At 62.2% G+C, this 13,872-nt stretch overlaps 1 protein-coding gene across 1 annotated transcript in view; it reads left to right on the top strand.

Moving 5' to 3' along the window:
* CACNA1F (calcium voltage-gated channel subunit alpha1 F) overlaps nt 1-13,872 on the top strand; it is a 35,306-nt gene that overhangs the window by 6,588 nt on the left and 14,846 nt on the right. The window contains exons 5-15 of the mRNA XM_058419801.1: nt 120-262; nt 357-509; nt 2,454-2,650; nt 3,874-3,977; nt 4,068-4,225; nt 4,317-4,400; nt 6,657-6,744; nt 7,638-7,664; nt 8,698-8,858; nt 9,945-10,170; nt 13,137-13,344. Coding sequence (XP_058275784.1) covers nt 120-262; nt 357-509; nt 2,454-2,650; nt 3,874-3,977; nt 4,068-4,225; nt 4,317-4,400; nt 6,657-6,744; nt 7,638-7,664; nt 8,698-8,858; nt 9,945-10,170; nt 13,137-13,344 — 1,549 coding nt within the window. The remainder of the gene's footprint in view (nt 1-119; nt 263-356; nt 510-2,453; nt 2,651-3,873; nt 3,978-4,067; nt 4,226-4,316; nt 4,401-6,656; nt 6,745-7,637; nt 7,665-8,697; nt 8,859-9,944; nt 10,171-13,136; nt 13,345-13,872) is intronic.

The raw sequence follows: 13,872 nt of genomic DNA, 5'->3' as shown, positions 1-13,872 counted from the left end.
AGATAGAACAGCACCCACGTTTCTAGGGTCCGTAACCCAGGACAGGGGCTCTCGGGGGACAGGGACAGCCGGGGGACGGGGGGGGACAGAGCCCCGTGACCCCTGCCCGTGCCCCCCAGGCTGTTCAGCGTGATCCTGGAGCAGGTGTCCCACAAGCCGGGCGAAGCTCACCACATGAGCGGCAAGCCGGGCGGCTTCGACGTCAAGGCCCTGCGCGCCTTCCGCGTGCTGCGCCCGCTGCGCCTCGTCTCCGGCGTCCCCAGTGAGACCCCGGGGGGGAAATGAGGGGGTTTTGGGGGACCCCCCCCGCCCCCAGCTTCCTGCTGACCCCTCCCCACCCCGTGCTCCTCGTACAGGCCTGCACATCGTGCTCAACTCCATCATGAAGGCGATGGTGCCGCTGCTGCACATCGCGCTGCTGGTGCTCTTCGTCATCATCATCTACGCCATCATCGGCCTCGAGCTCTTCATCGGCCGCATGCACAAGACCTGCTTCTTCATCGGCTCCGGTAGGCACGGGCAGGGGGGGCACCCCCTGGGAGCCCCCTCCCCAGGCCTGGGAGACCCCCCCCCCCCTCAAAAGGAGTGCTTCGGTGATGTCAGGTGCTCCAGCACGGGGACCCCCAAAATGAGACCACCCTGAGACCCCCCCCCTCAGTACTGAGGATCCCCAGGGTCACCCCACAATGAGACCCTCCCCTGAGACCCTCTCAGCAATAAGGATCCCCCAGGGTCACCTCAAAATGAGACCCCCCTAAACTCCTGAGACCCCCTCAGCACTGAGGATCACCAGGGACACCCACAATGAGACCCCCCTGAGACCCTCTCAGCAATAAGGATCCCCCAGGGTCACCCCAAAATGAGACCCCCCCCTAAACCCCTGAGACCCCCCCTCGGTACTGAGGATCCCCCAGGGTCACCCCAAAATGAGACCCCCCTAAACCCCTGAGACCCCCTCAGCACTGAGGATCCCCAGGGACCTCCACAATGAGACCACCCTGAGACCCTCCCTCAGTACTGAGGATCCCCAGAGACCTCCACAATGAGACCCACCCCTGAGACCCTCTCAGCAATAAGGATCCCCCAGGGTCACCTCAAAATGAGACCCCCCCCTAAACCCCTGAGACCCACCCTCGGTACTGAGGATCCCCCAGGGTCACCCCAAAATGAGACCCCCCTAAACTCCTGAGACCCCCTCAGCACTGAGGATCACCAGGGACCCCCACAATGAGACCCTCCCCTGAGACCCCCTAAGTACTGAGGATCACCAGGGACCCCCACAATGAGACCCTCCCCTGAGACCCTCTCAGCAATAAGGATCCCCCAGGGTCACCCCAAAATGAGAACCCCCTGAGACCCTCTCAGCACTGAGGATCCCCAGGACACCCCAGCAGGCTTTGGGGGCTCCTTAACACACTGAGACCCCCCCCCTAAATTCCCTGAGCACCCCCCAGCAGGGTTTTGGGGCTCCCAGCACACCCCTGAGCCGCCGCAGGTCCCCTGGGACAGTCAGGAGGGACAAGAGTGGGGAAAGAGGAACTTGGGGACACGGATATTAGCAGGGGACAGGAATTGTCACCAGGGCCAGGAATTGTCACCAGGGCCAGGAATTATCCTCAGAGCCAGGAGTATCAGCAGGGACAGGGATTGTCACCAGGGCCAGGAATTGTCACCTGGGACAGGGAATATCAGCAGGGACAGGAATTGTCACCTGGGACAGGGACTGTCACCTGGGACAGGGAATATCAGCAGGGACAGGAATCATCAGCAGGGACAGGGACTGTCACCTGGGACAGGGAATATCAGCAGGGACAGGAATTGTCACCTGGGACAGGGAATATCAGCAGGGACAGGAATTGTCACCTGGGACAGGGAATATCAGCAGGGACAGGGATCATCACCAGGGGCAGGAATTGTCACCAGAGCCAGGAATTACCCTCAGAGCCAGGGACCGGAGCTGCCCGAGGGCACTGAGAGGGAGCTCCTGCCCGGAGCTGTCACCAGGGCCTGCTGTCCCCTGTCCCCAGACCTGGAGTCGGAGGATGACCCCTCTGTCACCTGTCCCCAGACCTGGAGTCCGAGGACGATCCCTCTGTCCCCTGTCCCCAGACCTGGAGTCCGAGGATGACCCCTCTGTCACCTGTCCCCAGACCTGGAGTCCGAGGACGATCCCTCTGTCCCCTGTCCCCAGACCTGGAGTCCGAGGACGATCCCTCTGTCCCCTGTCCCCAGACCTGGAGTCCGAGGACGATCCCTCTGTCCCCTGTCCCCAGACCTGGAGTCCGAGGATGACCCCTCTGTCCCCTGTCCCCAGACCTGGAGTCCGAGGACGATCCCTCTGTCCCCTGTCCCCAGACCTGGAGTCCGAGGACGATCCCTCTGTCCCCTGTCCCCTCTGTCCCCTGTCCCCAGACCTGGAGTCCGAGGACGATCCCTCTGTCCTCTGTCCCCAGACCTGGAGTCCGAGGACGATCCCTCTCCCTGCGCCTTCTCGGGGCACGGCCGCGCCTGCCTGCAGAACAACACCGAGTGCCGCGGGCGCTGGGAGGGCCCCAACGGCGGCATCACCAACTTCGACAACTTCTTCTTCGCCATGCTCACCGTGTTCCAGTGCATCACCATGGAGGGCTGGACCGATGTGCTCTACTGGGTGAGACCCCTGAGCCCCCCAAAACCATCACAGCACGCCCCAGAGCCCCCCAGAATCCTCATACAGATCACTGAGACACCCAAAATCCTCACACAAATCACTGAACTCCCCAGAATCCTCACATAAATCATTGAGCCCCCAAAATCCTCACACAAATCCCTGAGCTCCCCAGAATCCTCACATAAATCATTGAGCCCCCAAAATCCTCACACAAATCCCTGAGCTCCCCCAGAATCCTCACAACACATCCCAGGGCCCCCCAAAATCCTCATACAAATCATTGAGCCCCCAAAAATCCTCACAGACATCCCTGAGCTCCCCAGAATCCTCACACAAATCACTGAGCCCCCAAAATCCTCACACAAATCACTGAGCCTCCCCAAATCCAGTGCATCACCATGGAGGGCTGGACCGATGTGCTCTACTGGGTGAGACCCCCGAGCCCCCCAAAACTGTCATACAAATCACTGAGACCCCCCAAAAATCCTCACAACACATCCCAGGGCCCCCCAGAATCCTCACACAAATCACTGAGACCCCCAAAATCCTCGCACAAATTACTGAGCCTCCCCAAAATCCAGTGCATCACCATGGAGGGCTGGACCGATGTGCTCTACTGGGTGAGACCCCCCAAACCCTCACACACATCCCTGAGCCCCCCAGAATCCTCATACAAATCACTGAGCCCCCCCAGAATCTTCACACAACTCACTGAGACCCCCCAGAATCTTCACATAAATCATTGAGCCCCCCCAAAATCCTCACACAAATCACTGAGCCCTCCCGAATCCTTGTAACCTCTCCCTGAAACCCCCCAAATCCTCACAACCTTGTGCTGAGCCCCCCCAAAACCCTCACACAAATCCCTGAGACCCCCAAAATCCTCATGCAAATCCCTGAGCCCCCCAAAATCCTCACGCAAATCCCTGAGCCCCCCAGAATCATCACACAAATCACTGAGCCCCCCAAATCCTCATACAAATCACTGAGCCCACAAAAATCCTCGTAACACAACCCAGGGCCCCCCAGAATCCTCACACAAATCACTGAAGACCCCCCAAAATCCTCACACACATATCCCTGACCCCCCCAAACTCTCCCCAAACTTCCCCGGGGCCAGGGCAGAGCCCCAAACCTCTCTGCTGGCTGTCACTGGCCTCACCTGAGGATTGATTTGGGGGGTCTCCCCCACCCCCAAACCCCCCCAAATCTCCCCCCCACAGATGCAGGACGCCATGGGTCACGAGCTGCCCTGGATTTACTTCGTCAGCCTCGTCATCTTCGGCTCCTTCTTCGTCCTCAACCTGGTGCTGGGGGTGCTGAGCGGGTGAGGAGCCCTCGGTGGGGCAGCAGTGGGGCGTGAGCCGAGTCCCGGGCGTGTTTGGGGGGGGTCCCAGCTGTCCCCCCCGCTCCCCAGGGAATTCTCCAAGGAGCGAGAGAAGGCCAAGGCCCGCGGAGACTTCCAGAAGCTGCGGGAGAAGCAGCAGATGGAGGAGGATCTGCGGGGTTACATGGACTGGATCACCCAGGCCGAGCTGGAGGGCGACGAGGAAGAGGGGGAGCACGAGAAGCACCGTGAGTGGGGCTGGGGGGCAGTTATGGGGTTCCTCTCCCCAAAATCCTGAGCCCCTCCCCCCAAAACCTCCGTGACCCTCCTTTCCCGCAGGTCTGACCGCCGAGGACCTGATGGGCAAGCGGAAGCCGCGGCTGAAGTGGCTGCGCCACGCCAGTCACTCCACCGACACCCACGGTACCCCGGAGCACCCCAAATCCACCAGACATGGGGGGGCGCCCCAAATTCCCTGAGCTCAGACACCCCAAATCCACCAGACTGGGGTACCCCAAATTCCTGAACCCAGACATGCCAAATTCCCTGAGCCCAGACACCCCAAATCCACCAGACTGGGGTACCCCAAATTCCCTGAGCCCAGACACCCCAAATCCACCAGACTGGGGTACCCCAAATTCCCTGAGCCCAGACACCCCAAATCCACCAGACTGGGGTACCCCAAATTCCCTGAGCCCAGACATCCCAAATTCCCAGAACCCAGACACCCCAAATCCACCAGACTGGGGTGCCCCAAATTCCTGAACCCAGACACCCCAAATCCACCAGACTGGGGTACCCCAAATTCCCTGAGCCCAGACATCCCAAATTCCCTGAGCCCAGACACCCCAAATCCACCAGACTGGGGTACCCCAAATTCCCTGAGCCCAGACACCCCAAATCCACCAGACTGGGGTACCCCAAATTCCCTGAGCCCAGACATCCCAAATTCCCTGAGCCCAGACACCCCAAATCCACCAGACTGGGGTGCCCCAAACTCCCTGAACGCAGACACCCCAAATTCCCCAGACCAGGGTACCTCAAATTCCCTGAGCCTGGACACCCCAAATTCCCCAGACCAGGGTACCTCAAATTCCCTGAGCCTGGACACCCCAAATTCCCTGAGCCCAGACACCCCAAATCCACCAGACTGGGGTACCCCAAATTCCCTGAGCCCAGACACCCCAAATCCACCAGACTGGGGTACCCCAAATTCCCTGAGCCCAGACATCCCAAATTCCCAGAACCCAGACACCCCAAATCCACCAGACTGGGGTGCCCCAAATTCCTGAACCCAGACACCCCAAATCCACCAGACTGGGGTACCCCAAATTCCCTGAGCCCAGACATCCCAAATTCCCTGAGCCCAGACACCCCAAATCCACCAGACTGGGGTACCCCAAATTCCCTGAGCCCAGACACCCCAAATCCACCAGACTGGGGTACCCCAAATTCCCTGAGCCCAGACATCCCAAATTCCTGAACCCAGACACCCCAAATCCACCAGACAGGGGTGCCCCAAACTCCCTGAACGCAGACACCCCAAATTCCCCAGACCAGGGTACCTCAAATTCCCTGAGCCTGGACACCCCAAATTCCCCAGACCTCAAAATCCCTGAACCCAGACATCCCATATCCCCTGGGATGGGCACCCTTAGATCCCCCAGACCTGGGCACCCCAAATTCCCTGAACCCAGGAACCCCAAATTCTCTGAACCTGGACACCCCAAATTCCCTGAATCCAGACCTGGGCACCCTGAATTCCCTGGACTGGGCACCCCCAAATTTCCCAAACTCAGACACCAGAAATCCCCTGGAGCCAGGCACCCCAAATCCCCTGAACCAAAATAAAGGAAAACCCCTGGGGTCGGGCACCCAAAATTCCCTGGGGCTGAGCACCCCAAACCCCTTGGAGCTGGACACCCCAAATCCCCCCTGTCTGAGCACCCCAAATCCCTGTGTCTGGACACCCCAAATCCCCCCTGTCTTGGCACCCCAAATCCCTGTGTCTGGACACCCCAAATTCCCCCTGTCTGGGCACCCCCAAATCCCCCCTGTCTGGGCACCCCAAATCCCTGTGTCTGGACACCCCAAATTCCCCCTGTCTGGGCACCCCAAATCCCCCCTGTCTGGGCACCCCAAATCCCTGTGTCTGGACACCCCCAAATTCCCCCTGTCTGGGCACCCCAAATCCCCCCGTGGCCGGACAGCCCAAACCCCCCAGAGCTGGACACCCCAAACCCCCCAGAGCTGGACACCCCAAATCCCCCGTGTCTGTGCACCCCAAATCCCCCTGTGTCTGTGCACCCCAAATCCTGGGGCTGGACACTCCAAACCCCCTGGAGCTGGACACCCCAAATCCCCATGTCTGTGCACCCCAAATCTCCCGTGTCTGGACACCCCAAATCCCCTGGGGTCAGGCACCCCAAATCCCCCGTGTCTGTGCACCCCAAATCCCTGTGTTTGTGCACCCCAAATCCCCTGGTCTGTGCACCCCAAATCCCCCTGTGGCCGGGCACCCCGAGCCCCCCGTGTCTGTGCACCCCAAATCCCCCGTGTCTGTGCACCCCAAATCCCCCCGCGGCCGGGCACCCCGAGCCCCCCGTGTCTGTGCACCCCAAATCCCCCCGCGGCCGGGCACCCCGAGCCCCCCGGGCTGACCCGTGCCCCCCACCCCAGCCAGCCTCCCCGGCAGCGAGACCACCTCGGTCAACACGGAGACGGTGGGGGACGAGGAGGCGCCGCCGACCGCCTGCGACCGCTGCCTGTGAGCCCCGGCGGGACCCCCGAGCCTGCCGGGACCCTCGGCATCCCCCCACGGCCCCGGGGACCCCCCCACAGATCCCTGGGACCCCAAACCCGACACCCGCCGCACCTCGGGGCAATTTGGGGCCCTCCCAGAGCTCCCCAGTACCGCCCATAGCCTGAGAGACCCCAAAATTGGCCCCCAGAGCGCCTCAAAGCTCTCTGGGACCCCTCCAGGACCCCCCCAATACCACCCATAGCCTGAGAGACCCCAGAATTGACCCCCACAGCACCTCAAAGCTCTCTGGGACCCCTCCATAGCCCCACAGACCCCCCCCCCCCCCAGTCTCCCCTCAGGACCCCCTCAATATCACCCATAGCCCAAGAGACCCCAAAATTGGCCCCCAGAGCACCTCAAACCTCTCTGGGACCACCCCAGGAGCCCCCCAATACCACCCATAGCCTGAGAGACCCCAGAAGTGACCCCCAGAGCACCTCAAAGCTCTCTGGGACCCCCCAGGACCCCCCCAGTACCACCCATAGCCTGAGAGACCCCAGAATTGGCCCCCAGAGCACCTCAAACCTCTCTGGGACCCCTCCATAGCCCCACAGACCCCCCCAGTCTCCCCTCAGGACCCCCCCAATACCACCCATAGCCCAAGAGACCCCAGAATTGGCCCCCACAGCACCTCAAAGCTCTCTGGGACCCCCTCACTCTCCCTGCAGGACCCCAGAAATGACCCCAGCACCCCTCAGGTATTTCAAACCCCCCCCAGGGATCCTCTGAGCCCCCCCACAACCAAACCTGAGCCCAGCACCCCTCTAAAGCCCCCCCCCCCCCCCCCAAATATCCCCCCCCAAGGGATTCCCCCAGAATCCCTAAATTTCGGGGTAACTCTGCTTCTTTCTCCTCAGGGGAAAAATCGCAAAGACAAAATTCTGGTGAGTTGGGGGAGAAGAATTGGGGGGGGGGTGTGGAAAAAAAATGGGGCGCAGAGTGGGGGCTCCCCCCAAAACCTCCCAACCACTCCCAGCTGACGGGGATTTTGTCACCTCCCCACATCCCCTCTGTCCCCAAAATCCCCCCCTGCTGCCCCCCAAAACCCCCCTGCTGCCCCCCAAACCCCTTCTGCTGCACCCTAAATGCCCCCTACTGCCCCCCTAAACACTTCTGCTGCCCCCCAACCCCCCCCTGCTGCCCCCCAATGCCCCTGCTGCCCTCTAACCCCCCCAAACCCCTCCTGCTGCCCCCCAAACCCCTCCTGCTGCCCTCTAACCCCCCCAAAACCCCCCTGCTGCCCCCCAAAACCCCTCCTGCTTCCCCCTAAACCCCCCCAAAACCCCTCTTGCTGCCCCTTAAAACTCCCCTGCTGCCCCCCAAATCCCCCTGCTGCCCCCCTAAACCCCTCTGCTGCCCCCTAAACCCCCCTAAACCCCCCTGCTGCCCCCCAAACTCCTCTGCTGCCCGCCCAAACCCCTCTGCTGCCCCCCCAAACCCCTCTGCTGCCCCCCCAAACCCCTCTGCTGCCCCCCCCCAAATCCCCCTGCTGCCCCCTAAACTCCTCTGCTGCCCCCCAAAACCCGTCCTGCTTCCCCCTAAACCCCCCCAAAACCCCTCTTGCTGCCCCTTAAAACTCCCCTGCTGCCCCCCAAATCCCCCTGCTGCCCCCCTAAACCCCTCTGCTGCCCCCTAAACCCCCCCTAAACCCCCCTGCTGCCCCCCAAACCCCTCTGCTGCCCCCCCCAAATCCCCCTGCTGCCCCCTAAACTCCTCTTCTGCCCCCCAAAACCCTTCTGCTGCCCCCCTAAACCCCGCTGTTGCCCCCTAAATGCCCCCTGCTGCCCCCCAAAACCTCTCCTGCTGCCCCTTAAAACTCCCCTGCTGCCCCCCAACCCCCCTGCTGCCCCCCTAAACCCCGCTGCTGCCCCCCAAAACCCTTCTGCCGCCCCCCAAACCCCTCCCGTACCCCGCCAGTCGCCGCCTGCGCCGCCTGAACCGCCTGTGGCGCCGGCGCTGCCGCGCCGCCGTGAAATCCGTGTCCTTCTACTGGACCGTGCTGCTGCTGGTGTTCCTCAACACGCTGACCATTGCCTCCGAGCACCACGGGCAGCCGCCCTGGCTCACCGAGACTCAGGGTACGGCCCCCGGGACCCCCGAATCCTCCAGTGCCCCCCGCAGAACCTCACAGTGCGCCCCGACACCTCCCAGTGACACCTGACACCCCCAAACCCCTCAGGTACACCCCAACACTGCCCAGTGCCACCTGACACCCCCAAATCCCTCAGGTACACCCCAACATCTCCCAGAGACACCTGACACCCCCAAACCCCTCAGGTACACCCCAACACCTCCCAGTGCCACCTGACACCCCCAAACCCCTCAGGTACCCCCCAACACCGCCCAGTGCCACCTGACACCCCTCAGTGCCCCCCAAACCTCCCAGTGCCACCTGACACCCCCAAACCCCTCAGGTACACCCCAACACTGCCCAGTGCCACCTGACACCCCCAAACCCCTCAGGTACACCCCAACACCGCCCAGTGACACCTGACACCCCTCAGTGCCCCCCGACACCTCCCAGTGCCCCCCGACACCTCCCAGTGCCACCTGACACCCCCAAACCCCTCAGGTACACCCCAACACTGCCCAGTGACACCTGACACCCCCAAATCCCTCAGGTATCCCCCAACCCCCCCCCCCCGCCATCCCCTGGTGCTCCCCAACACCTCCCAGTGCCCCCCAAACCCCTCCGCTACCCCCCAACACCCTTCTGCCATCCCCTGGTGCCACCTGACATCCCCAAACCCCTCGGGTACCCTCCAACACCCCCCCTGACACCCCCAAACCGCTCCACTAACCCCCAACCCCCCCCGCCGCCATCCCCTGGTACTCCCCAACACCCCCCAAACCCCTCAGGTACCCCCCAACACCCCCCCTGACACCCCCAAACCCCTCCACTACCCCCCAACCTCCCCGCCGCCATCCTCCAGTGCCACCCAACACCTCCCAGTGCCCCCCAGAGCCCTCAACACCCCCCCCGACACCCCCAAACCCCTCGGGTACCCCCCCAACACCCCCCCCTGACACCCCCAGTGCCACCCAACACCTCCCAGTGCCCCCCAAACCCCTCCACTACCCCCCAAACCCCCCCGGCGCCCCCCGACGCCCTCGGAGCCGCTCGGGGCCGCGTCGCGGGGGCTGACCCGGGCTGGTGCCCGCAGCCTACGCCAACAAGGCGCTGCTGTCGCTCTTCGCCGCCGAGATGGTGCTGAAGCTCTACGCGCTGGGGCCCTCGTGCTACTTCGCCAGCTTCTTCAACCGCTTCGACTGCTTCGTGGTGTGCGGCGGCGTGCTGGAGACGGCGCTGGTGGAGCGCGGCGCCATGGAGCCGCTCGGCATCTCCGTGCTGCGCTGCGTGCGCCTGCTGCGCGTCTTCAAGGTCACCCGGTGAGGGGGACGGCGCGGCGCCGGGGCGTCGCGATACGGGGAGAGCGCGACATGGGGACAGCGCAACATTGGGACAGCGCGACATGGGGACAGCGCAACATTGGGACAACCCAACATTGACAGGCCAACATGGGGACAAACCAACATGGGGACAGTGAAGCGCTGCAGTGCTGGGGTGTTGCGATATGGGGAGAGCAGGGCGCCGCAGTGCTGGGGTATCGCGACATGGGGGCAGCGCAACATTGGGACAGCACAACATTGACAGGCCAACATGGGGACAACCCAGCATGGGGATAGTGCTGTGCCGTGGTGCTGGGGTGTCGCAATATGGGGACAGCGCAACATGGGGACAACCCAGCATGGGGACAGTGCTGTGCTGTGGTGCTGGGGTATCGCGATATGGGGACAGCGCAACATGGGGACAGCACAACATTGGGACAGCACAACATTGACAGGCCAACATGGGGACAACCCAACATGGGGACAGTGAAGCGCTGCAGTGCTGGGGTGTCGCGATATGGGGACAGCACAACATGGGGACGGCGGGGCACTGCGGTGCTGGGGTGTCGCGATATGGGGACAGCACAACATGGGGACGGCGGGGCACTGCGGTGCTGGGGTGTCGTGATATGGGGACAGCACAACATTGGGACAGCACAACATTGACAGGCCAACATTGGGACAACCCAACATTGACAGGCCAACATTGGGACAACCCAACATGGGGACAGTGAAGTGCTGCAGTGCTGGGGTGTCGTGATATGGGGACAGCGCAACATGGGGACAGCACAACACGGGGACATCCCAGCATGGGGACGGCGGGGCGCCGTGGCGCTGGGGTATCGTGATATGGGGACAGCACAACATTGGGACAACCCAACATGGGGACAGTGCAGTGCTGTGGTGCTGGGGTATCGCGATATGGGGGCAGCGCAACATGGGGACATCCCAACATGGGGACGGCGGGGCGCCGCGGCGCTGGGGTATCGCGATATGGGGACAGCACAACATTGGGACAAACCAACATGGGGACAGTGCTGTGCCGTGGTGCTGGGGTATCGCGATATGGGGACAGCACAACATTGGGACAACCCAACACTGACAGCCCAACATTGGGACAACCCAGCATGGGGACAGTGCAGTGCCACGGTGCTGGGGTATCGCGATATGGGGACAGCACAACATCGGGACGTCCCAGCGTGGGGACAGTGCAGTGCTGCGGTGCTGCGGTGTTGCGATATGGGGAGAGCAGGGCGCCGCAGTGCTGGGGTATCACGACATGGGGAGAGCAGGGGGCTGCGGTGTTGGGGTGTCGCGACATGGGGAGAGCAGGGGGCTGCGGTGTTGGGGTGCCGCGACATGGGGGCAGCGCAACATTGGGACAACCCAACACAGCCCAACATTGGGACAACCCAACATGGGGACAGCGCAGTGCCGCGGTGCTGGGGTATCGCGACATGGGGACAGCAGGGTGCCGCGGTGTTGGGGTATCACGACATGGGGAGAGCAGGGGGCTGCGGTGTTGGGGTATCACGACATGGGGGCAGCACAACACTGGGACAACCCAATATGCAGGCATCCCAACGTCGGGACACGCCAATATCGGGACAGCACAGTGCCCCAACACTGGCACACCCCAACATCAGGACAGCGCTGTGTCCTGGCACTGGGACACCCCAATACTGGGACACCCCAACATTGGGACTCTGCCATGTCCTGACACTGGGACACCCCAATACTGGGACACCCCAGTGCCCCAACACCACAGTCCGTGTCACCCTGATGTCCCAAGGCAGTGGTGCCCTAATGCCGTGATGTCCCAAACTGGTGACACCCCAGTGCTGCAACACCCCCCACCGCTGTGTGCTCTGTACCGGCCCCTTCCCAGTGCTCCCAGTGCTCCCAGTGCTCCCAGTGCTCCCAGTTCACCCAGTAACCCCAGTCCCTAGGCACTGCTGACCAAGCTTTGGCGCTGCACCATCCATCCATCCCCTTCCCAGTGCTCCCAGTGCTCCCAGTTCACCCGGTAACCCCAGTCCCTGCGCTGCTGAACAAACTTTGGCTCTGCACCATCCATCCAGCCCCTTCCCAGTGCTCCCAGTGCTCCCAGTGCTCCCAGTGCTCCCAGTGCTCCCAGTTCACCCAGTAACCCCAGTCCCTAGGCACTGCTGACCAAACTTTGGCTCTGCACCCTCCATCCAGCCCCTTCCCAGTGCTCCCAGTTCACCCAGTAACCCCAGTCCCCAAGCACTGCTGACCAAGCTTTGGCGCTGCACCCTCCATCCAGCCCCTTCCCAGTGCTCCCAGTGCTCCCAGTTCACCCAGTAACCCCAGTCCCTAGGCACTGCTGACCAAGCTTTAGCTCTGCACCATCCATCCATCCCCTTCCCAGTGCTCCCAGTGCTCCCAGTTCACCCGGTAACCCCAGTCCCTGCGCTGCTGAACAAACTTTGGCTCTGCACCATCCATCCAGCCCCTTCCCAGTGCTCCCAGTTCACCCAGTAACCCCAGTCCCTGCACTGCTGAACAAGCTTTAGCTCTGCACCGTCCATCCAGCCCCTTCCCAGTGCTCCCAGTGCTCCCAGTAACCCCAGTCCCTAGGCACTGCTGAACAAACTTTGGCTCTGCACCATCCATCCAGCCCCTTCCCAGTGCTCCCAGTGCTCCCAGTAACCCCAGTCCCTGCGCTGCTGAACAAACTTTGGCTCTGCACCATCCATCCAGCCCCTTCGCAGTGCTCCCAGTGCTCCCAGTTCACCCGGTAACCCCAGTCCCTGCGCTGCTGAACAAACTTTGGCTCTGCACCGTCCATCCAGCCCCTTCCCAGTGCCCCAGTGCTCCCAGTGCTCCCAGTTCACCCAGTAACCCCAGTCCCTAGGCACTGCTGACCAAGCTTTGGCTCTGCACCGTCCATCCAGCCCCTTCCCAGTGCTCCCAGTGCTCCCAGTAACCCCAGCGTCCCGCAGGCACTGGGCGTCGCTGAGCAACCTGGTGGGGTCGCTGCTGAACTCCATGAAATCCATCGCCTCCCTGCTGCTGCTGCTCTTCCTCTTCATCATCATCTTCGCGCTCCTGGGCATGCAGCTCTTCGGGGGCAAATTCAGCTTCGACGAGACGCAGACCAAGCGCAGCACCTTCGACACCTTCCCGCAGGCCCTGCTCACCGTGTTCCAGGTACCCCGAAACCCGAGGGGACCCCAAAGCCTGCAGGGAGTCCCTGAAACACTGGGGGACGCTCTGGAAATTGTGGGGAGACCCCAAAATGCACGGGGGAGCCTAAAAGCTGTGGGGAGACCCCGAAATGATGGGGAATCCCAGAATCTGTGGGAGACCCCGAAACCCATGGGAGACCCTAGAAGCTGAGATCCCCACACCTTTGAGGGACCTGGAAACCTGTGGGGAGACCCCGAAATCCATGGGAGACCCTAACAGCTGTGAGAGATCCCCACACCTGTGAGGGACTTTGAAACCTGTGAGGAGATCCCAACACCTGTGAGGGACCTGGAAACCTGTGGGGAGATCCCAAAACCTATGGGAGACCCTAAAAGCTATGAGAGATCCCAAAACCTTGTGAGGGACCTTGAAACCTGTGGGGAGTCCCCAAAACTCGTGGGAGACCCTGGAGCCCCCCCATCACCACCCCGCAGGGGTGATGCTGCTCACTCAGAACTGGGAGGCGGTGGCGTACTGGGAGCACTGGTG

The sequence above is a fragment of the Hirundo rustica genome, chromosome 38 (assembly GCF_015227805.2).
Source record: "Hirundo rustica isolate bHirRus1 chromosome 38, bHirRus1.pri.v3, whole genome shotgun sequence".
NCBI lineage: Eukaryota > Metazoa > Chordata > Aves > Passeriformes > Hirundinidae > Hirundo > Hirundo rustica.
This window is presented reverse-complemented; position numbering and strand designations above follow the sequence as displayed.